The 25,674-nt window shown below is 45.5% G+C and overlaps 1 protein-coding gene across 1 annotated transcript; it reads right to left on the bottom strand.

Moving 5' to 3' along the window:
• Positions 1 to 6,435: 6,435 nt before the first annotated feature.
• Positions 6,436 to 10,103, bottom strand: LOC136521623 (annexin Gh1-like). The gene is made up of 5 exons (XM_066515375.1): positions 9,978 to 10,103; positions 9,668 to 9,813; positions 9,329 to 9,547; positions 8,267 to 8,479; positions 6,436 to 6,925 (listed from the first exon to the last, which is right to left on the bottom strand). The coding sequence occupies exons 1-5, from the start codon at positions 10,051 to 10,053 to the stop codon at positions 6,632 to 6,634; spliced, it is 948 nt and encodes a 315-aa protein (XP_066371472.1). The 5' UTR covers positions 10,054 to 10,103; the 3' UTR covers positions 6,436 to 6,631.
• Between the last annotated feature and the right edge of the window lie 15,571 nt (positions 10,104 to 25,674).

Genomic DNA, 25,674 nt, shown 5'->3' with positions numbered 1-25,674 from the left:
GAGATGGAGGATACTATTGCAAAGGGGTTCAGGGGTCACAGGCAGCTGTTGTATGCTCACTAGATTACATTCTTGATCCACAGGGCAGTTACTATGAGGCCACTTGAGATGCTGGTAGAGTATAGTGGTGCTACTATAGAGTTTCCTGCATACAACATGACTCAGATGATCTGCCATAGTGCAATAAGGACACCCAGCCAGCCGCACCATCGTCCAGAGGTGCCAGCGACTGCAGCCTAGCAGGATGAGACCATCAGGGGCATAGTAGCTACAGAGGAGGAGCAATTAGATGGTCCACAGGAGGGGATGGTCAAGAGCGACCCTAGTGACAGCTCAGATGATGACTACCGCGATATCCCTTAGATCCCTCCATGACGACATGACCATGAGGCTAGTAGCTCTAGTTCAGCTCCACCTACACCACAAATAGACCCTGCTCTACTTGTCATACTTGAGCGGATGAGGTAGGATTAGGCTCGCTAGGCTCAGGACCGCTGCTACATTTGCACAGTTTCAGACTCGGCAGGATGAGTTCCAATGACAGCAGCAGGTGATCTAGCAGCAGCAGGCTATACAACAGCAGCAGCAGTAGCTACTTGGGTTTATGCAGCATGTAGTGACAGCTATTGGGGCTCCACCGCCATAGCCTTCACCCCAGCTTGGTCAGCCTGCCACCACTTCTATGACTCCAGTTGTACAGCCCAGTGGGCTTTAGAGTCAAGGGCAACCAGTGCCACAGTTTCCTTCACCTACAGAGTAGGTGTCCCAATGGTTTGCTTTGCCAGTGCCAGCCTCGTAGTTCACTCCTCTTCATACGGGCTTTACTTCGCCTTAGAGTTCGTCAGTGATCACCTCAGTTTCTAGGAGACTTGGTGCTTCATTCAGTGAGTTGATAGGGTAGCCTACTCCGCTAGAGCTACATGTCCTAGGTCCTTCCATAGTTGCGCCTATTACCAGGACTATAGAGATGCTCCCTTCGTTAGTTGCATCATCAGAGCAGGCAGCGCTAGTTATAGATTCGACCCATACCGTTTCAGCATCGCTTCCAGCTATAAAGGGTCAGACTGCTCAGAGCTCAGGATCAGATGATGATGGCACACAGTTTTAGCTCGCTCCTCGCACCTCAACGCCCGACTCGTCCGCTGTAGCCCCACCGACCGATCCTTAGGTTTTGGTGTTTGATGCCAAAGGGGGAGAGGGATCGAGTATGCTAGTCTTAGGGGGAGCAATACATTTAGGGGGAGTCTATCTATTAGCTTATCTATTACATTTGGAGTTTTTATATGTCATACATTATGCATTCATGTTTACTATTATGCATTGAACTACTTAAGTGTGTTAATGTGATTGTGATATTTATGTGATATGTGACATGTGTGCTCTCTACTTTGAATTATTTATATGTCATATCACTTGTGTTATGCTCATTTGCTTTGCTTTCGTGTTTTACTCTGATGCAAATGAGCTTTATTACTTATACTCATGCTTATTTCATACCTTTGGAGTACATCATGTTGGCTTGGGTCATATAAGCTTGCCTAACACTTTTGTTCTTATTGCTAAAAGCTTATATGAACCAAGAATGTTAAAAACCTCATCTCTTTCACATACTCAAGGTGGTATTGTCATCAATCACCAAAAATGGGGAGATTGAAAGCATCTAGGCCCCTAGTTGGGTTTCGGTGATTAATGACAATACGTGATTACTGTGACTAACGTGTGTTTTGCAAAGGCAATTAAGTTAGGTCACTGTAATGGAGATCGATTGGGCAATTATGGTGGTCATGCCCCTACGATGGAAATCATTTCGGTTTTCAAAGGATGGACGACAAGGTTAAGGATAGACTAGTTCTAAGTGTCGATTGGAATTGAGGAGACACTTAGAGTAGTTTAGGACTTTGTTTTACCTTTGGTCATACTATTAAGGGGGGTATGGACGGGTAGCTTGACCTAGGTGAGTCTAGTGAGTTAGGTGTGGTGCACACTTGCTAAATCTAGCATTAGGTAGCTCCTAAAAAGCCCTTAGATCCATTGGAGCAAACTTTATTCACGTATGATCGAGAGTTGGAAGTGAATGGAGGGTCAAATGTTGATCGGACGCTGGTTCTGGAGTGACCGGACGCTGGCGCAGAGTCCGGTTAGTTCATTTGATCAAGGTAAAATCGTCTAGACGTGACCGGACGCTGAGAGGTGAGTGACCGGACGCTAGGTGCCAGCGTCCGGTCGACTCTAGTAAGGTTCCAGAGATAGAAAATCGTGACCAGACTCATCCGGTTAGTGCTGACCGGACGCTGTCCAGCGTCCGGTCACAACTTAAACACCGGAGTTCGGGGAGAACTGACCGGAGCATCCGGTCAACATGATTGGAGCGTCCTGTCACCTCGCAGAGGCACATAACGGTTCATTTTTCAACTAAGGTTATAAATACCTCATCCATTCGTGTGAGGGGGTACTTTTGCTTATTCCCACAGCTGAGAAACACCTTTGAGAGTGCCAAGAAGAGCAAGGTCCTAGTAAGGTGATTGAGATTTGAGAATCCCAAAGAGAGCCCTCATTAGTGAAAGCAAGAGTAGCAAAGTGTGTATCCACCTTTCTCATTAGGCTTGTCGTGGTCAAGTGAGAGTTCGTGCTTGTTACTCTTGGTGATCGCCATCACCTAGACGGCTTGGTGGTGATTGAGAGCTTGGTGATCATCCGGCGGAGCTTGTGGATGACCCAACTCAAGTTGTGAGCGATTGTGGGTGATTCACCGCGATGGAGTGTCAAAGAATCAACCCGTAGAGAGCACTTGATCCTTGCGTGGATCAAGGAGGAGCTACACCCTTGCGTGGGTGCTCCAACGAGGACTAGTGGGGAGTGGCAACTCTCCGATATCTCGGCAAAAACATCGCCGCGTTCCTCCTTCTCTCTTTACTTTGAGCAATTCAATTCTTGTCATTTATATTTATAGAATTGCCATGCTAGAGTAGGATTGGAACATAGGTTGCTAAACTTTTGCACGATAGATCAATAGAAACACTTTCTAGACATAAGGGGTTAATTGGGCTAATCGTAGGACTTAATTATTGCAAAGAAATTTAGGATTAGCCCAATTCACCCCCTCTTGGGCATCTTGATCCTTTTAGATAGTAATATTTTATTTAGGACCATTAATATATAGTTTATATGTTTTAAAACTATAAGATTTTTTGGGATGGATAATTAAAATAGTAATGTTTGACTTCGGATAAAATCAATGTGACACATTAAGACAACCGGAGTACACTCACGAGCCAACAACCTTGCTTTGTTGCTACCTCGCTGGTGCGACCACGGGCGCAATTGTTCAGCTAGAAGCGATTGCCGATTCGGACTTGCTAGCGCCCGGACGTTCATCCAGAGCGCTAGCATTCGGACGTTGCTGCACAGAGGGAGCAAACAAGCGCATAGCGCATCGAGCTCACGAGGGAGCACACCAACAGTGGGCCCGCATCGCCTCGAACGTCGCCCGCGCTGCTGGTCGCTTCCCACGCATATCCCATGTGTAACACCCAATCTAATTTTAAAACATCCAGATGCAAGAGTTGCAACATACAAAAAGAAGACAAATAAAACACTTAAAACAAGTGTCTGAAATAATTGGGAAAAACGCCTGAAAAACATTTGAAATCCATTGCAAAAATATACAACATCCAGATGAAACACTCACAAACATACGTATGAAACACCTGAAAACATTTGAAACATATGCTTGCAATATGCATGTATATGGAATATTTTAAACATATGCATGCAACATGCATGTATATGTTTGCAACACCTGAAAATATTTGAAACATATGCTTGAAACATGCATGAATATGAAACACCAGAAAACATTTGAAACATATGCTTGCAAAATACATGTATATGCAACATCCGGATCTACTTTTACAACAACAAGATAAAACATTTGCAACAATCGTCTGGAACAGATGAAACATTTGGAACATATGTGTATAGCCATTACAACATGTGCAACATCCCGATCTACTTTTGGAACATCGATATACAACACTTGCAACATACCTCTAAAACACTTGAAACATACTATTGCAACATACGTTTTTAGCGTAGCATCTGCTTCCTGCTTGGACGAATGGAGGCTCATCGACGCGGAGCTCGATGTCGTGGAGTGGCGCTCAGGTCGCCGGTGTGGAGCTCATCGGCGACACAGACTTCGGCAGGGGCAAGGTCAGACGGATGGAGTGTGGCCACGATGGGAGGCACAAGTCCAGGCGGGGGCACGCGGCACGGGCGGGGCCGCGCTGCGCGAGCGGGGACGCCACGGCCGAGGGCGAGATCCGTCCCGGAGCAGAGGCGCGCAGCGCGTTGAGTGAGCAGACGACGCGGGCGGGGGCGACGTGAGTGAGGCGCAAAGCGAGCGAGCGACTTATACGGTCCGTCCGAACGGACATAGGACCTATAAGCCACATTACCATTATAGATGGCCATTCGGGGCGTTCGACCCGGCATGGCATGGCCCGACCGGGCCAGGCAGGGCACGGCGGGCCACTAGGCTGGGCCGATGTCGTGCTTCGTGCCTGGCCGTCGGCCTAGGCACGGCCCTTTAGACTGATTTTTGGGCCGGGCTAGCCTAAAAAGCACGCCGCAGCCAACGGACTGAGCTAGCCCAAGGCACACACAGAGAGAAGGGAAGGCCGGGAGGGGAAGTGGCGGTCGTCGTCGACGCGCTCGTGGCTTGGCCCCGAGGAGCTTGACGTCGGATTCGAGGAGGCGTGGAGGAGGACGGCGTGCTCGCCGAGGAGCTTGACACCGGATCCGGAGGAGGTGCGTTCGCTCGAAGCTGGAGGAGCCGCTCGAGGCCGGCAGCCGCGCTCGAAGTCGGTGACGGAAGTTGGGCGGAAGGCGGCAGCGAGGATCCAGCTCGTCACCCATGAGCATCTGTGTCCAAGGCGATGCGGATAGGGAAGTTTAGCGGTTGGCGGCGGGCCAGCGGCGGCGCGTGTGCGTCTCGCGCGAGTGGGAATAGAGAATGAGCGATGTTGCAATGGGAATCGACTAGTGTAAGGACGAGCAGTCTGTGGAAGCAGTTAGGGTTGAGAATTGGGCCTTATAATTTGTTGACCTGTTAGTCTATTATCGGGCCAAATACCGGGCCGAGGGTATTTACTGGTCCGTGCCGTGCTGCCCGCCGTGCCTAAGGAGCGGCCCAGGTGCATCAGACCGGGCCAGCCCAGGTCTGCTAGTCAGCAAGCCGTGCCGTGCTAAAATACCGTGCTTCGGACCGTGCACTGCCTGGCCATCTATAATTACCGTTCCCGATTTGCCCCTTCTTTTCCCAGGTGGCTCGGCTACGAAACGAGTCACGTTGCAACACTACCGCAATGTCAGCAAACGGGACGAGTTGCAGCAATGTATGTATATATACTAGATAATTGTCCATGCGCTCCACGGGAGAAAAAAATGTTACGTTTCGTGGCTAGATCAATTTTTTAAAAAAATCTATGTTGTGCAAACGGGAGTACAATTTTAGTTATCATCCAACTTGCATATATTTAATTGAATTTATATGACAACCACGGCATAGAAACCATGGCACCGTAACATGCCCAGTAGCAAACATCCTCCTGCAGGGACCAAAACTTTGATGTAAGATTGTCGTTTAATAACATGAGTTTATTTCACATAAGTCTACGAATCAAAACAATGTGGACAATATGTACAGCATGAGCGCGGCTACTAAACGAGAGTAAACCGGAAGAAAAAAACCAGTGAACCTTGCATAACTTGTTAGCAAAGCGGTCGTGGACACGATTGAGCATCTTTTTTTTTTCTGTCAACTCGCAAGGATTAGATCGACGTTGGGCTGCGCCGCATGCCATGGACACGATCGAGCATCTTGTTTCCCGTGAACTCACAAGGATCGACTCGCCGTTGGGCTGCATCGCATGTTCTTCGCCAGTCAAGAGCTTCCGCCACGCCCAATTCGTTCCGCACTGCCACAAACGCCCGCCCGCCTGCCACGCACGCCCCAAGCCGCTGCCCGACAATGCGACTCGTGCCTGACGCGTTCGTTCGGCGTGGCTAGTGGCTACCGTCGCCTCGCGCAAGCCGCCGCCGCACCCTGCATGAGCGGGCACCGAGCACAGGCCGCCGCCGCCCCGCGTGAGCCTGCTCCTCGCAACGCAAGCCACCGCCGCCGCTGGGGCGGCTGCCCGTCGACGCGATGTCCTCCACCCGGCCTACTGCCACGCGGGGCCGCTAGGCTCCCTCTCACACGTTTGGCTTCGAGCACGAGTCGCCGGCCCGGCATGCCGCGGGCGAAGGGTCACGAGGGGAGACAAGCGGGGCGATACGGTATGTTGCCGATCACGAGACCTGATCGTTTTTGTCTTCCTAAACGTACAGCTAGGCATAGCAGGTTTTATATGTTGCCGAATGCCGATCACGAAATAGCTAAAAAAAAGGAGTTCACTCGTCGGAAACACAGTAACTTATTTATCACCAGTTCACCACTGCTATGCAAGCTGTAGCGACAGTACCAGGACCGAAGTCCGAAGAAACAACCTCACGTACAGCTAGGCATAGCAGGTTTATTATGATCATGAACGACACCACGGCGCCGGTCAGAGACGCACTGCACCACGCCTCATCGCTCCTGCCCCAGGAGCGCGAGGAGCATGCTCTCGTAGTCGCCGGAGGTGTCCCCGGCGATCGCGCGCTCCAGGGGCACGCTGTTCCTCTTCTGGTACGCCTCCTTAATCAGCTTCATATCCACCTCTGCGCGGGTGGTGATGACCCTGGTCAGGGCGTTCTCGTCGGTGCCTAGCCCCGCTATGGCCTGCCTGGCGACCTTCTCAAAGTACCTGTCGGGGCAACTGAAGCACCGGATGATTGCCCGCAGCGTTTTGAGGTACTCATCCTTGGGGTCAGCCTTCAGATCCTGTGAATCACGGAGGATATGAGAAAGTGTCTTATCATGGAATTACTAGAAAAGAGGTGGTGCGTCATGCAAATATTTTTGTTGATAATACTAGGAGACTTGCGAAATTGGACATTGGTAGGTCAAGCGAATGATGAGTACTATTGTGCAGAAATGGAACTCTGAAAACAGCAAAACATCAAAGTGAACTGTAACAAAACACTTCTACTACAACAACAACAACAAAACACTTCTACTACATCCACCAAATGCTCTGAATGACATTTGAGAGCTGAATAAACTTTCGATTGGTCGATTGGTAAGAGTAATACATCCACCAAATGTTCTGAATGACATTTGAGAGCTGAGTAAACTTTCGATTGGTCGATTGGTAAGAGTAATACATCCACCAAATGTTCTGAATTAACAAAGCACTCCTACTACATCATTAAATCTGATTGGTAAGAGTAATACTTCCTTCTAGCTTCTAAGTAGCAAGGTAATTCTGCAGTGGTAGATAGTAACAATATTATTTGTAAGAAAAATGCCATTTTGACAGACATAAATTCCAGCACCAGGTTTTTATGGACTATGCAAAAGACCTGAGTGATCATGCTAACAATTTTTTTTAGCAAAAATTATGAAGAAGTCCTGCCACTCAATATATCCTCGAAATGGTAATGCATATATCTACAGATGAATATGAAACTCATTCTCTTAAAAAGACTGAGGAAACATGAACACATTCATTGATCTAGAAAAGAATTTTGACTGCAGTTGTATATAGTTCTGAACATGGATAGCTTTGCTAGAGCGTTATGAAATTTCCGTACCAAAGACCAAACAGAACAGGCTGCAGATGAAAATAGACCAACAAAATGTATTGATCTTAATGGACAAAACAACATAATCCAACCGATCCAGACTTAAGGAACAGGGAAATTATCAAAACTGGATGTGAACACTAACTATTGGATGAGGTTGATCTTGATGGGAACAAAAACTAAAATGAGTAAATAACTTGCCCAATGTTACACATGCTCCTTGCTAGTTGGACGAATGAATTCAGTGTATTATAAGACAGTGTAAGAATAGAGAGCATATCAGTAAGAGCATATAAGTTTATTATTTTCCTTCAGAATATGAAGGTCCGATTTTTATTGATGTGGATTGTCATACATGTAAACAAGGGACAGCATGCAATGGCAGTATGCATCTTACTAATTTGGTAAATGAATAATCTGGTTCAACTGTAATGCAATGCAGAAGCACATCTAAGCAGAACAAATATGACAATAAGGTCACATCCTGTACGATTTTATAAAGCAAAGAAAAAGATAAGTTTATGACATAAGTATGCACCTTGTTGATTCGGTGGCCAAATGCATCATTGTAATGATTGAATGTAGCAAGCAGCTGAGGTTTGCTCCTAGTGGTGAGGATTCTGATGATTTCATCATCAGTGTAAGCCTTGTGATGGATCTTCTCATGAAGTAGTTTGGCTTCTGAGTGTGCCAACCTTGTGTTGACCTCTGGTCCATCATACCGGTATGTACTTACAAGTGGCACCAGTAGCTGAAATGAAGAACAAAACAAAGGTTAGGTTAAGTCACAGAATTTGGCAAATTTTCCTCTCGCAATCTTTTTCCTTTTGTTGAAAGGTCACGGAGCTTGCAAAAACTAGAATAAGGTTCCCAAATATTGATATGAAAATGAGTGTGCCATCTTCTAAAGTAGTAGACCCTAGCAATATAAATCATGCATATATCCATATTAACCTTATTTTGCGATTGACACAAACAAAATCAAGAAAAAAACAAATAGTGGGTTGGGGGGCATCAGATTTTGGAAGAAGAAAGACTGAATTTTCATTTGAGCTTTGCCTTAAGGAGTTTCAAAAAACACTGCAACTTGGAGTGTTAAGTTGTACAGATCACCAGCATGCAACAAAGGCAAAAGACATATATATAATGTATTTTTCATACAGAACAATCTATATGACTCTGAGCGCAGATAGACAGCTGGATCCGACAACTAACAATACAACAACAACAACAACAAAGCCTTTAAGTCCCAAACAAGTTGTGATTTGCGGTATTCATTATCCGACAACTAACAATCTGATAATGAATATATTTTAGATGCACCAATCTAGTTAACAACATCATAAGCATTGCATTTAATGATTCTGAACTCATCTATCAACTTAGTAACCGCAAATCACAAATTCACATCTTGATATCTTACATGAGATCAACATTCACGAAATGAAGATCAACGGATAAAGGTTCGATCCACATTCAGTTACCCTTGGCCAAGGTAAGCAGGTAGCGATTCCAACCGATCGCACACGGACGTATCAGATCGAGATATCGAGACTGATTCTACTGGCAAGGAAAACAGGCGAGAGCGAGAACGCATCACCTTGCGGAAGTCCCCAGTGACGTGCGCAGCGATGTCCTCCTCAAGCGAGCGCTTGAACCGCTCGTGATACGCCTGCCTGGCGGCGAAGACCTGCGCGGAGGTGCGTGTGCAGGCGATCTCGACGAGCACGCGGTTCGCGGGCTGCCACTTCCGCGCCGCCTCGTTGGCCAGCACCGCGTCGCGCTCCGCTGGGTCCAGCGTCCACAGGATCACGGCCCTCTGGTCCCATCACAGCTCGGTCAGAGACAGAGAGAAAGAGATCTGGATGGAGATGGTTGGCCGCGCGGAGGGAGATGCCCGCGCATGTGGCAATGATCAGTGGCGGATCTCTCGCTTTACCTCGAAGTCGCCGGAGATCTCGTCCGTGATGGAGCGGAGGAGCTCCTCGCCGTGGGCCTCGGCGTAGGCGCGGCGGATGGCGCGGCGCTGCGCGGCGTCGCGGTGGCCGAGGATGGAGATGATGAGCGCCTCGTTCGTGCCCCACCCTGCAAGCCCGCGGGGAGACGAACGCACCGTCAGTCAGATCGCACGATTGCGCGTCACGCCGCGAACGTACGTCGCGGCCTCGCGCGCAGGGATCGCGCGGACAAGAGAAACAGAGAATGCCAGCATCACGCCGAGACAAGGATAGGAGAGCGGAGGCACTGACCTTGGAATGCCTTGCGGAGCTGCTCGCAGTCATCGGCGACGGGAGGGACAGTGGCTGGGACCTTGAGCGTCGCCATTTTCCCGACTGATGCGGGATCGAGGGGACAGCCGAACAGGGGGAGAAGGGGCAGGCACATGGTCGAATTTTTTACATTTTAGCTTTTTTTTTTAATTTCTCATAAATAGACCCTTAGAAAAAAGATCTTAGAAAATAGACCCTTAGCTTGGCGTCATTGATACTGGTGCCGAGCTAACACGTCTCGGCATCGAGCTCCTGGGCTCGGCAGGTGACATGGCAGGGAGTTTGGCGCCATCCACTCTGGCGCTGAGCTCGGCGCCGTAGATCTTGGCGCCGAGCTCGGCGCCAGAGTGGCTGGCGCCGAGCTCCCTGCCATTTAACCCTAGCCCAACCTTCCTGCCCGAGCGTTCTTACTCTTCTTTCTCCTCCCTCTCGGGTTTTTTCTCTCTCCACTTCACCCTACCTCACGAATCGACATATTGGACCTTGAAAACTTTGATTTCTCGCTCCCCTCCTAATTTTTTCGCATCGATTCGGTATATGTTAGTCGGATTTTTTAACGTAATAATCGTCATCACTTAGGGTTTTGTTCTATCCCTCAATATATGTATTATACCACCGTAGGATGATGCCATGGCGTGAAAAACTAGCAAATCTAGGCGCATGTAGTTATGTTATGGGTTCATTGTTGTACATCAAATAAAAAACCCTAGGTTTATGGTTTAATGTTAACTGCTTTCGGTTCTTAGAAAGAAATTGATTATATTGTAGTTATGGTTTTCATTGACATTTATTTGTGATGTTTTGATTTATATTTGTTAAATTACATCCGTTTTGTTAGATGCAAGAAATGTTTCGGGAGAAGTTTTGGCGAAAACGGGGTCGTCCTCGAGAATTATACCCCAACGCGTCTAGTAAAGATGCCCCCGTCCCTCCTGACCTCCCTGTCCCTAACTGTGACTGTGGTTTCTCGACCCATATTTTTCAATCGAAATATCCGGACACAGCGGCGCATTGCTTCTATACATGCAGCCATTTTAATGTAAGAAATTGTTTTCACTATCCTTTTTTTATTTGTGTAAGTATGATACTAATATTTTGTTGGAATCTTATTGTGTAGGACCATGCGAGGTGCTTTTTCTTTCAGTGGATCGACGGTGCAGACAAGTTTGATCCTAGGTACCTCCTTTTTGACGATTAATTTAGTGGGAGATATCCACGTGAGCACTTCAAGCGGTGGGTTCCACCCCTCTAACCCTCCACCAATGACGACTAAGGAGAAGCACCTAGCCGTAGTTAGACGACTCGAGGAACCTCCTCTATGCGATTACGGAGATCGAGCTGTGATAAATCCTAAGAATACGTTAGAGTTTATGTGTCCAAACAAGCATGAAGTAAGTGCAAAGTGTATGTATTGAAATATTAAGCTATATGTGTTCATGTACTAATGTCTATTTATTTAGATGTTTTTAATGGTGAAGTGTCATTTCAAGGAGTGGTTGGATGGTCATAAGAACCAATGACCGAAAAAATCGTGAAAGGTTAAGGAAAAAAGAAAAAAGGGTAATTTACAAAGCACCTCCTGTCATGTGCGAATGTGGTGTTAAATTCAACTATGGCCTAGTCCCTTCGGAGCTTGGAATAGATCATTATTGCGGCCATATGGTTGAGTATGATGAGGTTAGTTATTTTTTGGTAAACCCTAACAGTGCGGTGCAAACCGTGAACTATGGACTCAGTGCGGTGCACGGACCTCCTCCACCAAAATAAAACCCTAACAGTTGGTCCGAAAAGAGTCAGATCCATGACAAGAGAGCAACAAGTCTTCCAAACGCCCATACCCAAGTATGTGCTCGGGATAATAAGTCGGTGACTTGCCTCGATGGCTTATGCAATGACCAGTCCTTAATCAACACTAAGTTATGTCCCGCGTCCACAGTGACACAACCTCTTACACCCACCAATACCCAAACCATATCCCTGCCCGATCATCATTTTTCCTTTCCACCATTTATATTTTCCAAGTGATGATAATCCAATAATATATTTCATATATCTCGCGAGTGACACGCAATCACTCGACTTCTACCGGAGTCCTGTAGCATAGCAATCTACATGATCCTATCATACTAGTAAGACTCATAGGATAAAGATATATATATATATATATATATATATATATGCAAGTGGGTTTCATTCAACTCCTTAAAACTTAATGCACCAATATAATTTAAACTACAGAAAGTAGGGGTTATGCACCGGAGCTTGCTTGGGTAAGATATAACCAAATGTTAGTATTTGCATCTTCAGATCATCCACCATCAATTGAATAGAACTCCCATTGCATCATCTCCTAGAGAGAATACCATTACACCATCTTCGGATTCCAAATCATTCTTCAATTGATCCGTTGATCCATCATCGTACCTATATAATATGCATTGATGCAAATGCATAGATGTAAATAATCAACGGTAGTCGAATTACTTAGAAACACGATCACGCCTCACAAGCTAACGAACTCGCTCTAACGACGTACGTACTTAGGCTACATATCCATGTTGTCGGTTAAGACGTTATTTTCCATCAATTATTTTAGTTATATAAACCCAAGTTGTTTTCTTTATTTCATTCTATTGAATTAATCTTTATTCGCAATAGGACATCATTATCTATTTAGCAAACTAATTATTCTGGAGCTACAACAACTACAATGAGTACCTAATATTGCTAGGAGCCTACTGTATAAATTTCATGATTCAACATTATTACCAATTTATCACAACAATTTCTACAAGTTCTCCTTGTAACAATATTAAGCATTTTAAATAATTAGAGCAACCCTAAAAACATACCAAGTCTATGTGAACAAAATACACTACTAGGTAGATCATGATTTTAGAAACCCAACAAAACTGGTTTTCCTCCCTACCCATGCGGCGGCGCGGCGAGGAAGAGGAGGGGGACGCCAGTGATCGCGGCATGCCACAGCGGAGCTGAGAGAGAGAGAGAGAGCGAGGCGAAGCTGTGTGCGGCCAAGACGCGTGCTATGGGTCAGCAGACCAGCGCCGGCTAGGAGCTCACCCACGGGGATGGAATAAGGAGGGCGGCGCTGCTGCATGGCAGGGCGCACGGACGAGCGACGACGCTGTGGCATGGGTAGGGAGGAAAAGGAGGACTGGCGCTGCGGCCACGACAGACCTAGGCACGCTCGCGCGAGGGGAAGACTCGGTGTGAAGGTGGAGCGGCGTTGTGGGGAGGAAAAGGAGGGGCAGCAAGGACCGCGGTGTGGCCGGGCGCTGCGGCAGGGCGCCGAGGAGCCGCAGGTCTAGTGTGGGACTAGGGTGCGGCGTGGCGGGGCTCGGGCACGGCCGTGGCGTGCTGCGGTAGCGGCAGGTCACAGTAGTGGCTCGCACACGCCTACGTGCGTGGTGGCCAATGACGGGAGTGGGGACTAGCGCAAGGCCGTGGCATGCACGCGGGATAGTAGCACGGGGAGCTGAGAGCAAGGAGGCGGTGTGCCGTACCCGGCCGGGAAGATGGACGGCCACGACGGGCGCGGACGACGGGGTGTCGAGCGGTCGAAGGCGAGGAAGAAAAGGAGCCGCTTGCAGCTACAATGGTTCGGCTGCTGGTGCTGAAAACTCGCTGCTTCTTGTGATAAAAAAAGGTGAGCCGCGACTGCTGTGCTTCCATTAAAAAAAATTGGACAAGACTACTCGCTGTCACAAGCAAGAGAAAGTGTACGAGCAGCACGGATAGTAGCAGCAGTTGTAGCTCGGCCTCTACGTTGCATCGCACAGGAAGCTCCATGTGAGCCACTGCGCTAACATAGCTTGGCAGGTACAGAGGCAATCAGAGAGTGGGGACGCTATATATATATATACCACAAAGTGCTGGCCGCTGAGATAATGAACGTGTAGTCGAGTGACAGCTCTTGTACATTTATCTGCAGCAAGAAACCAAGGCAGAGAGAGGGAAAAACAAAGGCCGGGGACAGAGCGAGCAGCGGTTCGGCATGGCATACAAGACCGATGCAGTAGAAATAGAAAAGGAGGAAGAAAACAACATGAGTGACCCAACCAACTTCCTAAACACGACAGCAGGACAGTCTGACCCAACATGGCTGGCAGAGCGTGCCGGTTGGCTAGGACAAGACCGCGGCCGCAGAGACAGGCAAGGCAGACAGCGGCATTCATTGCAGCAGAGATGACGCGATAAAATGGTCAGTCGAACAGTGGCGCTTAGCGGGGCGTGGGCACGACAAGGCCAGTGACGCTGGTAAAACGATGCGCCGGGGTGTAGAACCACGACGGGAACGAGACAGTGAATAATTGCCCTACAACGAGTACGCTGTACGCCAGGAAAAATAAACGAAACTGCTACGCTCTCTTTCTCGTTAGTTCGTTCTTAACAAAATAAACCCGCGAGTAAATATATATATCGTTCTATTTATTAATGGATTTTATTTTATTTGTAAAAAGTTGATTTTTATGCTTAATCAATTAAACAAGCCGTTCTTCGTTATCGGACACTCTTAAATATTTCTACGCACTACGTAATTTAACTTGAGCGTTGATTTGAGTCCATGAAACTAAGTCGCACATGATTCACTTATTGCCTCAAGTATGTTTTAAATCCAAAATCCGAGAAAACTCGTTTCGAAAATTTTTCTTAGGCCTAAATCGTGGTGCTAAACAAGCTCGTAACACTAGAGGTGTTACAAATGTTCTTCTTCCTTATGTGTGTAAATGAGAGGAAGTGAGTGGTTTTTTATAGGTGTTTACACCAAATTTGGAAGAAGGGTCACTTGGACTCGAAAGCTCCTAAGATTATGTCATCAAGGAATCAATTGCATGATCGAAACTAGCTGATTTGAACGCGAAGCTGGAATCGGCTTTCTTTAGATAGTGCCAATGGATAATGACAAAGGTTATGATTGGTGCCAAGACGAGACATATTGGACTCTACAAAAAAGGAAAGATTAGAGTTTAAGTTATCTTAAATTAGGATTGTTTTCTCTAGGTTCAAAAATTGTAATGAGTCGTGTTTAGACAGGAGTCATGTATAGGGCCTAGGTATAACTATAAAACCCTAGCTATTATAAAAAAACAATAATCAATCCATTATACAAGTCATTTACTTTTTTGGCTCCGACCACCCCTTAGGAGTAGGAGTTGAGTAGATCTCGGCGAGTTCTTCAGCAAGTACGGCTGCATCGATCCGGTTGACCTCTACTGCTTGTTGTAAGTACCGTCATGGCTTATACCTCTGTTCGTACGGCTGTATCGATCCAGTCGACCTTCACTACGACTCTGGTATAAGTTAGTTATCGATTCTTGCCTAGTTCAAGTATGGCTACATTGATCCGGCCGACCCCCACTACATGAACTAGATCATGGTCAAGTTATCGGCTCTACCTTAGAATGACAGTCTTTGGTAGATTCATTAAGTTACCGATATTGTTTATTGCTTTCATTATTTATCTAAATTACAGTAATATCACTCTGCCCGATTGGGATTGATCTAGATCGACCTTATATCCTGTTTAGCCCATTGTTTGTTAATCTAAAACTGATCTAATATGTACATTAAACGATGAGTTACGTTTTATCGACTGTTTTACATCAATCTTGATCGTGCATAGCGTGCGGTTAAAGCATGTTGCGTCTTGAGTAGATTTATTGGCTAGCGAAAGCCATTCCATGGCCCGTTATCATGGCCTATGTGATTCTGCCTCACACCCCACTATTGGCACCGTGGAGTGGGGATCATTATTCGATAGGTCTATTCCGGATAAGGCATGACTTTAACTGTGTGTTATGCCTGAATCGGTTGTTTTAGCCAATTTCGAGTGCTTTCACGAACAGTTCGCATTACGAGACCATTGAAGTAAAGATAGGTTGAAAGATGTGTTAGCCCCATAATTTTATTATTGTATTATGGCCTGCATGATTCTACCACATGCCGCACTGATATTAGTAATGAGTTAGGGTCGTCGAGTCTATTGTTGTTTCTATGGCCTGCATGATTCTGCCTCATGCTCCACTGGTCATAGCGATAGATGAGATCTAACATGTTCATTAGATTTATCTTTATTAAACAGTTAAATGGTATTAAATTGTTTCTTTATATAAAAAGGGGTTCGATTGCTTGTAATCATTGGCTCAACATAAACTAGTCATTGTTTATATCTTATTGCCATTGATTAATATCTGCTCAAATAACAGCATTTATCTTGAATGATAATCAATTCTTCTTATACAACCTAATAAGCTTTAAGCGATTTATTCTCATGAATATGCTGGAATCGACTATTTAGTCGATCTCCTTTCATGTCGGCTCTCAGAGCCGCACATTTGGGACTGTCTAGCAACATCGGCAAGTTCCACCCTTAATTACTGATAAGCTTTCTCTCCTTATCAATTACAGGGTTAAATTGACTGACACATCTCGGGAGGAGTGTGTAGGATCAACCATCCCTGCACTGAAGCTAGGCGGATCTACAACTCCATCAAGAAGACCCTTCTAGCTTGCTGCGTGTGTCCTCGACATGGGATGAAAATTCTGTGTCGATATACGTTTCTGGCATGCCCGGTGGGATACCACAATCGTCATGGTGGTTCACAACAACAACGATATCCTTATACTGTATTATGAAGATCTACCTGATGGGGATAATGGTATCATCAACAAAGCTATAAAAGAGTTTTAGAACAAATATTTGTTGTCCTACACCAAAACACGTGACAACATAATTATTCAGAAATTTCTACTACCAAGAATTCTATTACATGGGCAGACAGATACAACTGAAGATGAAGACATGCGTTTCTTTAGGGAAGTTGTAGACAAATCTGTTCGTGATGCCATATCAAGCCATAATGAAGCTTTTGTGGACATATTCCACAACACTATGAGAGGCAATTCATGGATTTCCAGTTGGTCAAGGCAGACCGGCTTATTACAACATTCTAGATCCATCGACCCAAGGGACTAATCAAGTCGGTACCAACCATCAAGAAGCAGCACCAGCTGGTAAAGGTAATGTCCAGACAGTTCAGGGTTCATCTGAACAGGCTCAAGGAACTACTACGAATCAGGTATAGTACAATCCTGGACCATCAGTACAGCATGTGCAACAGCCAGCGAGGCAAAGTCAGAACCAGGTGATCAATTTTGGCACATCAGGCCACATACTATCGTCGGCTCAAAAAATAGCACCATCAATTCAAAGGATCTATAGAGATATAGATCCTTATGTCTATAATCAGAAACTTCAAGCAACAATTAGCAAAGGGCCCAATAGATTGAGATTCCACAAGGGTATCGCTATGGCATGGATTATAACATCCTTCACATGATGCCAAATCTAGGATACCAAGACACATGGGATTTCAATCCACAGATAGGTCAACAGGTGTAAAGAAATCCAAATCCGCAAGCTGATGAATTACTGCTGAGGGTGACCGAGATGATGAAGAATCAGTTCGGTCTGAAGTTTAAAGGGCTAACCTTTTCATACAAACACTCATATCCAGAATGGTATGATTTGGTTGCTCTTCCCACAAATTACAGGCCCCCAAAGTTTGCTAAGTTTACTGGCCAAGACAGTACAAGCATGATAGAATATGTCAGTCGTTATCTTACATAATTGGGTAAAGCATCAGTTGATGATGCCCATCGAGTTTATTTCTTCTTCTTGTCCTTATCAGGGCCAGCCTTCAGTTGGTTTTCATCATTGCCAGTCAATTCCATTACCAATTGGGCTGACTTGAAGAAGAAATCTCATACATATTTTTACACATGAACTGGAGAAAAGAAGATTACCGATCTGACAACTATAAGATAGAAGACTAATAAATCGGGCACTGAATTTCTTCAGAGGTTTCGAGAAACCAAGAACTTGTGCTTCTCCTTAAACTTGGCCGATGATCAATTAGCTGCTTTAGCTGTTCAAGGAATGCTGCCGATGTGGAAAGAAAAGCTACTAGGACAAGAATTTGACAACTTGGGTCAATTGGCTCAACAAATAGCAGCGCTCAATAGCCAATTCTAGAGTATGCGTAGAGATACCTAGTTCCAAAAGAGTACCACGGTAGCTGAAGCTTATGATCCATACTCATTCGATGACGGCTATGAAGATGAAGAAGAAGAGGTTGCTGCAACTGAATGGAATTGGGGCAGGAAGACAGTAATGGTGTCAAATTCTTGGGGAAGTGGAGTTGAGGAGAGCTATAACTTTGATGTCACCAAATCAAACAAGCTCTTCGATTTCTTACTTGAGAAAGGGCAGATCAAGTTGCTTGATGGTCAAGTCCTGTTGCCCCCTAATCAATTAAAAAATAAGAATTTCTACAAATTCCATAATGCTACTTCTCATTCCACCAACGAATGCAGAATCTTTCGTAGCATATATAGAGAGCTATTCAGCGGGGGAGGCTCAAATTTGATATGCCTCGGAAAATGAAAGTTGACAATAATCCTTTTCCAGGAGATCAAAACATGGTTGATGCTAGGCTATTTGAAGGAAAAACTAAGATCCTAACATCAACCAAATCAAAAGAAGCTAGAATAGTCGATCCCAAGATGCAAATATCAGCTGACAAGTATAGAGAGATTAGGAGACGTTGTGCCAAGCAAAAGAGCCGATACGAGTAGGGAGAGATGTCAAAAGCAGAGACGACAAAACCATGGGTTATATCTCGGATTCTGTTGAATAAGTGGCCGCGGTAGAAAGAAAAGGATTATCAACGTTGGTTAAGGGATCAAGCGTACCAACATCAACTGAAAGAAGAGAGGTATGAAAGGAAATAAGCCAAATTACATTGGAATTGTCTTTTCTTCAGACATTGCTAGAATGAAGGTTTGAAGTTGCCTACCAGACATGATTGTCCAAAATGTAGCAATCAATATCGGGAGTATAGGCAGTCTTAAACAAACCGCCGGTCTATCCATGCTCAAGATGCATATCATCATAATAACATGGATCGGCACTTAAAAAATAAAAGTGTTCATGATTGGCTTGAAAAAGAGTTGTTAACCAGAACTGGGCTGATCATGAAGAGAAAGGCAACAAAAGAAAATATGTTTGGTAAAAGGGCCAATGCTGTTTAGGAGGTTTAACAAGAAGCCAGAAGAGAAGGGTGCAACACCTAAGGAATTAAGAGATGGAACAGGCTCGAGCGTCCGGTAAACCTCAAGTATGGCATACCAAGCCAATAGCCGATAGAAAGCAACCATTGGCTAATATCCAAATGGCTTTTCTATTGCCATTAGAATTCAGAGTCAATGGTGAAAGCCAACAGCCGATCCAAGCAGTCGGCTTTGAAAATTTGTATTAACGGATAATCCAATAAATGGTACAGATGGCAAACTAGGACATGGCTTCATGTCGGCCGATGAAGTAGAAGAAGTAGATATTGGTCTTGGAGATAGACCTAGGCCAACGTACATAAGTGCTAAGTTAGATCCGGAGTAATAAGCGGGGAATTAATTGATTTATTAAATGAATTTAAAGACTACTTTGCTTAGAAATATTATAAGATGCCTAGTTTAGACCGGTCAATTGTTGAACATCGGTTGCAAATCAAACCTGGATATCGACCGTTTTAAACAAGCTCTGAGGAGATTCAACCCGAACATGTTTGATGATATCAAGAAGGAGACTAAAAGGTTACTGGAAGCAAAATTTATCCGACCGTGCCGATATGTAGAGTGGATATTGAATGTTGTCCCTGTATATAAGAAGAATAGAAAATTGAGGGTTTGCATTGATTTCAAGGATCTAAACAAAGCCACACCTATGGACAGTTATCCGATGTCGATAGCTGATATGTTAGTAGATGTAGCAGCTGGGCACAAGGTTATTAGCTTCATGGACGGTAATGCAGGATACAACTAAATTTTTATGGCTGAGGAAGACATAGCAAAGACCGCTTTTAGGTGCCCTGACGCAATCGGTCTATTCGAGTGGGTTGTGATGACCTTTGGTCTGAAGAATACTGGTGCAACTTATCAAAGGACGATGAATTACATTTTCCATAAGTTGATTGGCAGGATTGTTGAGATCTACATCGATGATGTGATGATAAAATCCAAAGGATGCAAAGAACACCTAGCTGACTTGCGTGAGACTCTGGAATGCACGAGGAAGCATGGTTTGAAGATAAATCCTAATAAGTGTGCTTTTAGAGTATCAGCCGGACAATTTTTAGGATTCACGGTCCACGAGAGAGGAATCAAAGTTGGTCAGTAAAGCGTGAAGGCAATTGATGAAGCAGTTCCCCTGACTACCAAAATAGAATTGCAATCTCTGCTTGGTAAGATTAATTTCATCAGAAGATTCATTTTAAATTTGTCAAAAGGATCCTATCATTTTCTCCCTTGTTAAATTTGAAAAATGATCAAGAATTCAAGTGGGGTGACATACAACAAAGGGAGTTTTCAGAGATAAAAGAATATATGAAGTGTCCACCTGTGCTGGTCCCTCCTCAGCAAGGTAAGCCATTTAAGTTGTACATATCGGCTGATGACAAGACAATTGGATCGGCCCTGATGCAAGAATTTGAAGGAAAAGAGAGCTGTTTTCTATCTGAGTAGAAGACTACTAGATCTAGAAACGAGATTTTCTCCCACCGAAAAATTATGCTTGTGTTTATATTTCTCTTGCACTAAATTACGACACTACTTATTATCGGTCGAGTGTACAGTTGTTTTCCAAGGCTGATGTGGTTAAGCATATGTTATCAATGCTAATACTGAATGGAAGAGTGGGAAAGTGGATTCTTGCGTTATCAGAGTTCGACTTGAAGTACGAATCGGCTAAAGCAGTCAAATGACAAGTAATAGCTGATTTTATCACCTAGCATCACAAGCCAAGCATTAGTTATATAGAGCTGATGCCTTGGATGTTGTTCTTCGATGGGTCATCATGCAAGCAGGGTGGTGGCATTGGTATTGTTATTATTTCGCCTCAGGGGGCAAGTTTTGAGTTTACTTTTCCGACTAAACCAATGATCACTAACAATCAAGCGGAGTATGAAGCTATTCTCAAGGGACTTCAACTTCTTCACAAAGTAAAGGCTGAAGCAATTGAAGTATTTAGAGATTCATAGTTAATTATTAATCAGTTGGTCTGCCTGTATGAGTGCAAAGAAGAGACTTTGAAAGGATATTATGATGAGTGCCAAAAGTTGCTCAAGGAGTTTCTTTGTATCTCTTTCCAACATATTCAAAGAGTACAAAACCAAGAGGCTCATCATCTAGCTCAAAGTGCATCAGGATATCAAATGTTTCAAGAAGTCTTGAGTAGTGAAACCTCAAGTAATGATTGGAGAGTTGAAATAGCTGATTACCTTAGAAATCCATCTAAAAAAGTTACCAAAAAGCTAAGGTATAAATCGGCTAAGTATGTTTTGTTAGATGATCAGTTATATTATAAAATAGTCGATGGGTGTTCCTCAAATGCTTGAACCAAGAAGAGGCTAAGGTGTTGATGGGTGAGGTGCATGAAGGGATATGTAGAGCTCATCAATCGGCTTATAAGATGAAATGGATTATTCACAGATCTGGATATTTCTGGCCAACGATACTGGAAGATTGCTTTGAATATTACAAGGGGTGTCAGGACTATCAATGTTTTGGTAATGTCCAGAAATCCCTGCATCGACCATGAATCCAATAATCAAACCGTGGTCGTTTCAAGGTTAGGGAATTGATTTAATTAGCCAGATTTTCCGCCTTCAAGCAAAGGACATAAGTTCATATTGGTAGCAACAGATTACTTCACTTAATGGGTTGAGGCAATTCCTTTGAAGACGGTAACCTCAAAGAACATGATTGATTTTGTCAGTTAACACATTGTGTATCGTTTTGGGATTCCTCAAACCATAACTACCGATCAAGGGACAATGTTTACATCAGAAGAGTTCAAGGATTTTGCTACCAATATGGGAATCAAGCTATTGAATTTCTCCCCTTACTATGCCCAGGCTAATGGCTAGGCAGAGGCGTTCAACCAGATTATGATTAAGCCGATCAAGAAAAAGATCGAGGAATAGCCAAGGAAGTGGCATTCGACGCTAAATGAGGCGTTGTGGGCATATAGGATGGCCTAACATGGATCAATTAAAACGTCACCTTACGAACTTGTGTATGGCCATAATGTAGTTCTTCCTTAGGAAGTCTGGACTGGATCGAGGCGTATTACGCTGTAGAATGATTTGTCAGCTGAAGTCTACAAGAATCTTAAGATAGACAATTTGGAAGATTTGAGTTGCCTTTAGCTGTGTGCCCTTGAAAATATCAAAGCTAATAAACTGAGGGTTGCAAAATATTACAATAAAAAGGTCAAGATTAAGCGATTCTCTGAAGAAGACTTGGTCTAGAAAGTGAAATTGCCGATCGGATCAAAGGATAGTAAATTCGGCAAATGGTAACCTAACTAGGAAGGACCTTATCGGATCAAACGGTGTGCGCCTGGCAATGCTTATATTTTGGAAACACTAAAAGGAAAGAAAGAATTTGGTTGAGCAATCAATAGGAAATATTTACAGAAATATTATCCTAGCGTTTGGATCAATACTTAATAAGCGATCTATTCGATCGATAGCCTTAATAGCTGATATCAAAAAGGTTACGTCTCTAGTGCAAAAATGAACCCAAAGGAGTAAAAGCCGATACAATGTGTATCGCCTATAGAAGCAAAGCAAACACAAATGAGGTGATGGGTATGAAGCACGAAACAAAGGGAAATCACTCAAGGAGAGGAGGTTGTTTGCTAAACGTCACCTATTACAAGCTATGGGCCAGAAAACACTTTGCCTACTATATCATTGGCCAGAGTATTGAAAGCTACAAAGTTGGCAGTGCTCATAAAATCCTCAACCAAGCGCTCATGCTCCCTAGGGTACGCTGCATCCAGAAAACCATGGGGAAGAAGCCAAAGATTAAGGCCCAAACGGGCTTGTGCAGCAGCCAACGCCATGGCAGCACCATGACGAGCGCCATGAAGGGCGACCTCCTTGACATGATTTGGGATGTCATGCAAGTGAACCACCAGAACAGCGCCCCTGGCATTGACAAATCACACCGCATGATCCACCGCTGATCGAAGACTCTCCAACTAAGTAGTTAGATCTAAAATATTCAATGAAAGAGTGATAAAAAATCTTGAGGGAAAAATTAAGAAAAACGGAGAGATAATGGCACACATCTCACCCATGATTCTAGCTTTAGCTCTGGCCAACCTTTCTCTCACCAAACCGACCTCGGGGGGGGGGATCGGTCTTTAATCATGGCCAAAGTTGGTTCCACTAGGGAGAGGCAGTTGGCTAGATACTGGTCGGTCCGATAGATGGAGGCTAGCAGATCATCATTATCAATCTATCACCTCGAGTAACGAGGAAGCTGGCGGCGAATTGCTACCAAAGATGACCCCGAAGGCCGGGCGGAGCCAACCCTCTGATCCAAAGCGATAAGAGTACCCCAAGATGCATCCTCTTGGTGATGAAGGCGTTGGCGTGATGACATCGGGAACAGTTGGCACGCTAGATAGGGGTGTGCGCTTGATCCCATGGTGAGCCAAATGGACCTCAAATCAACAATGCGTTCTCGTCATCAATCTCATGGAGATTCATGCCGATCCATGATGATGATTCATCGCTGGCTACACCAGCCCTCATGATAGCAGATCCGATCTCGAAACCACCTCCGAGGTTGTCTTCACCAACAACTCACCGCCCATCAAGTGCTCGTCGTCAACACCAACTAGATAACACCATACGTCGCCGACCAGATGCTCCGTCTAAAGCTAAGTCATGCTTTAATATTCTTCTAAATATTCTCCGATCTTTGTATATCGCCATAATGTTTCTCTGAACTGTTTTTTCCATATTTGCTCTCCAAATGATTTTCTGAACCCCTGAACAGTCCAGTTGATGTTCGGACGCCTCTAGAGACGGCCCTGTCTCTGGCTCCTCCCTACATGTGCAATGGGCTCCGTGCTCTGCGTTATGGGTGGTTGGCAGTGGCTCCTTGGTCATGCCTGTTCCTCCTACACGTGCATGGGCTCCGCGCTCGATGTTTTGGACTATGGGCTAGCTAGGGCTAGAGACTCAGCCACACACTAACTGTTTGGACGGTTTATATTAAACATAAATATATTTTCACGCCAACTGATCGCCGAACTGCATACGCCGTTTCATCACCATTGCTAATTTTACATCATGTACTACCTGTTCTACATGTTTGTATTGCAGGATCATCGTCCAGGTGATCGGATCACCTGGTGCTCGGGCTTCTCCACCAATCAACTGGTCGGACCGCTCGGTTCATGGACTCCATCGCCGACCAGTTGATTGGACTGTTCACCAGTCGCTTCTACTCAATGCTCACTTCGCTGCTGACTAGTTGACTAGACTGTTCGTTGCTCGTGCTTCATCGCCAACTACGCTGGTTACTCCTCAGCGCTCGGATTCTTCGTGCTCGAGGACTAAGTGGGCACACTTCACCGCACGAATGTCACTAGCTATGCTAGGGACTCCTTGGTGCTCGAACATCATTGCCTACGCCAGGGACTCCTCGGTGCTCGGTCATCGCCAGCGACACCGGGGACTCCTCGCTCCTCGGGGCTCAAAAATCACCAGCGACGCTGGGGACTCCTCGCTCCTCGGTGCTTAGTCATCGCCAGCGACGCCGGGGACTCCTCGCGCCTCTATGCTTGGTCATCGCCAGCGATATCGAGGACTCCTTACTCCTCGGTGCTTGGTCATCGCCAGCGACGCCGGGGACTCCTCGCTCCTCGGTGCTCATACATCACCAGCGACGCCGGGGACTCCTCGCTCCTCGGTGCTCAAACATCGCCAGCTTCGCCGGGGACTCCTCGGTGCTCGGACATCGTCGCCTACATCGGGGACTTCTTGGTGCTCGGTCATCGCCAGCGACGCCAGGGACTCCTCGCTCCTCTATGCTTGGTCATCGCCGCCTACACCGGGGACTCCTCGGTGCTCGGTCATCGCTAGTGACACTGGAGACTCCTCAGTGCTCCCTTGGTGGTCGGGTCTTGCTACATCTCGTCGATGTGGTATCAAGCTGCTCCATGCTGTTTGGATCAGGGTGCTGATCTTGGGCAACACGTCTACGGTCTTGATACGCACATGTCAGATGATGTGGGCAAGCTTTCAGACTTCTTTTTCTTTGACCCTGCTACAAGATTCATTCTTCATCTTCCAGCAGGCTCGGGGACTAAGTGGGCACACTTCACCTTGTGGTGAATGTGATTGTTCTTATCTTGAGGCTATGTCCGGGGACTGGCTACCTGCTCGGCTGGTCTTCTACTTTCTGACCCTAGCACCACATGACTATGTCACCTACTATCAGGCTTAGGGACTAAGTGGGCACACTTCACCTTGCGGTGAATGTGCTTATTCTCATCTCAAGGCTACGCCTAGGGATTGGTTGCCTGCTCGGCTGGTTTTCTACTTTCTGACCCTGGCACCATGTGACTACGTCGTCACCTACTATCAGGCTCAGGGACTAGCTATGGGGGTATGGCCCCCAAGACATGGACCACACCATCAGAGGTGGCCTAGCCCACAAGATCAAGGTGTGCACGGCGCTGCTCGGCGTGCATCACAAGATATTATATAGTACCAAATAGGATACTTTACTTGTAACC

The sequence above is a fragment of the Miscanthus floridulus genome, chromosome 18 (assembly GCF_019320115.1).
Source record: "Miscanthus floridulus cultivar M001 chromosome 18, ASM1932011v1, whole genome shotgun sequence".
NCBI lineage: Eukaryota > Viridiplantae > Streptophyta > Magnoliopsida > Poales > Poaceae > Miscanthus > Miscanthus floridulus.
This window is presented reverse-complemented; position numbering and strand designations above follow the sequence as displayed.

Bases quoted from the DNA above. Each gene is read 5' to 3' on its own strand.
- LOC136521623 (XM_066515375.1), bottom strand. From the start codon at position 10,053: ATGGCGACGCTCAAGGTCCCAGCCACTGTCCCTCCCGTCGCCGATGAC. The intron at 9,814-9,977 runs GTCAGTGCCTCC...GCGGGCTTGCAG, and splicing joins GCTCCGCAAGGCATTCCAAG to GGTGGGGCACGAACGAGGCG. The intron at 9,548-9,667 runs GTAAAGCGAGAG...TGATGGGACCAG, and splicing joins AGATCTCCGGCGACTTCGAG to AGGGCCGTGATCCTGTGGAC.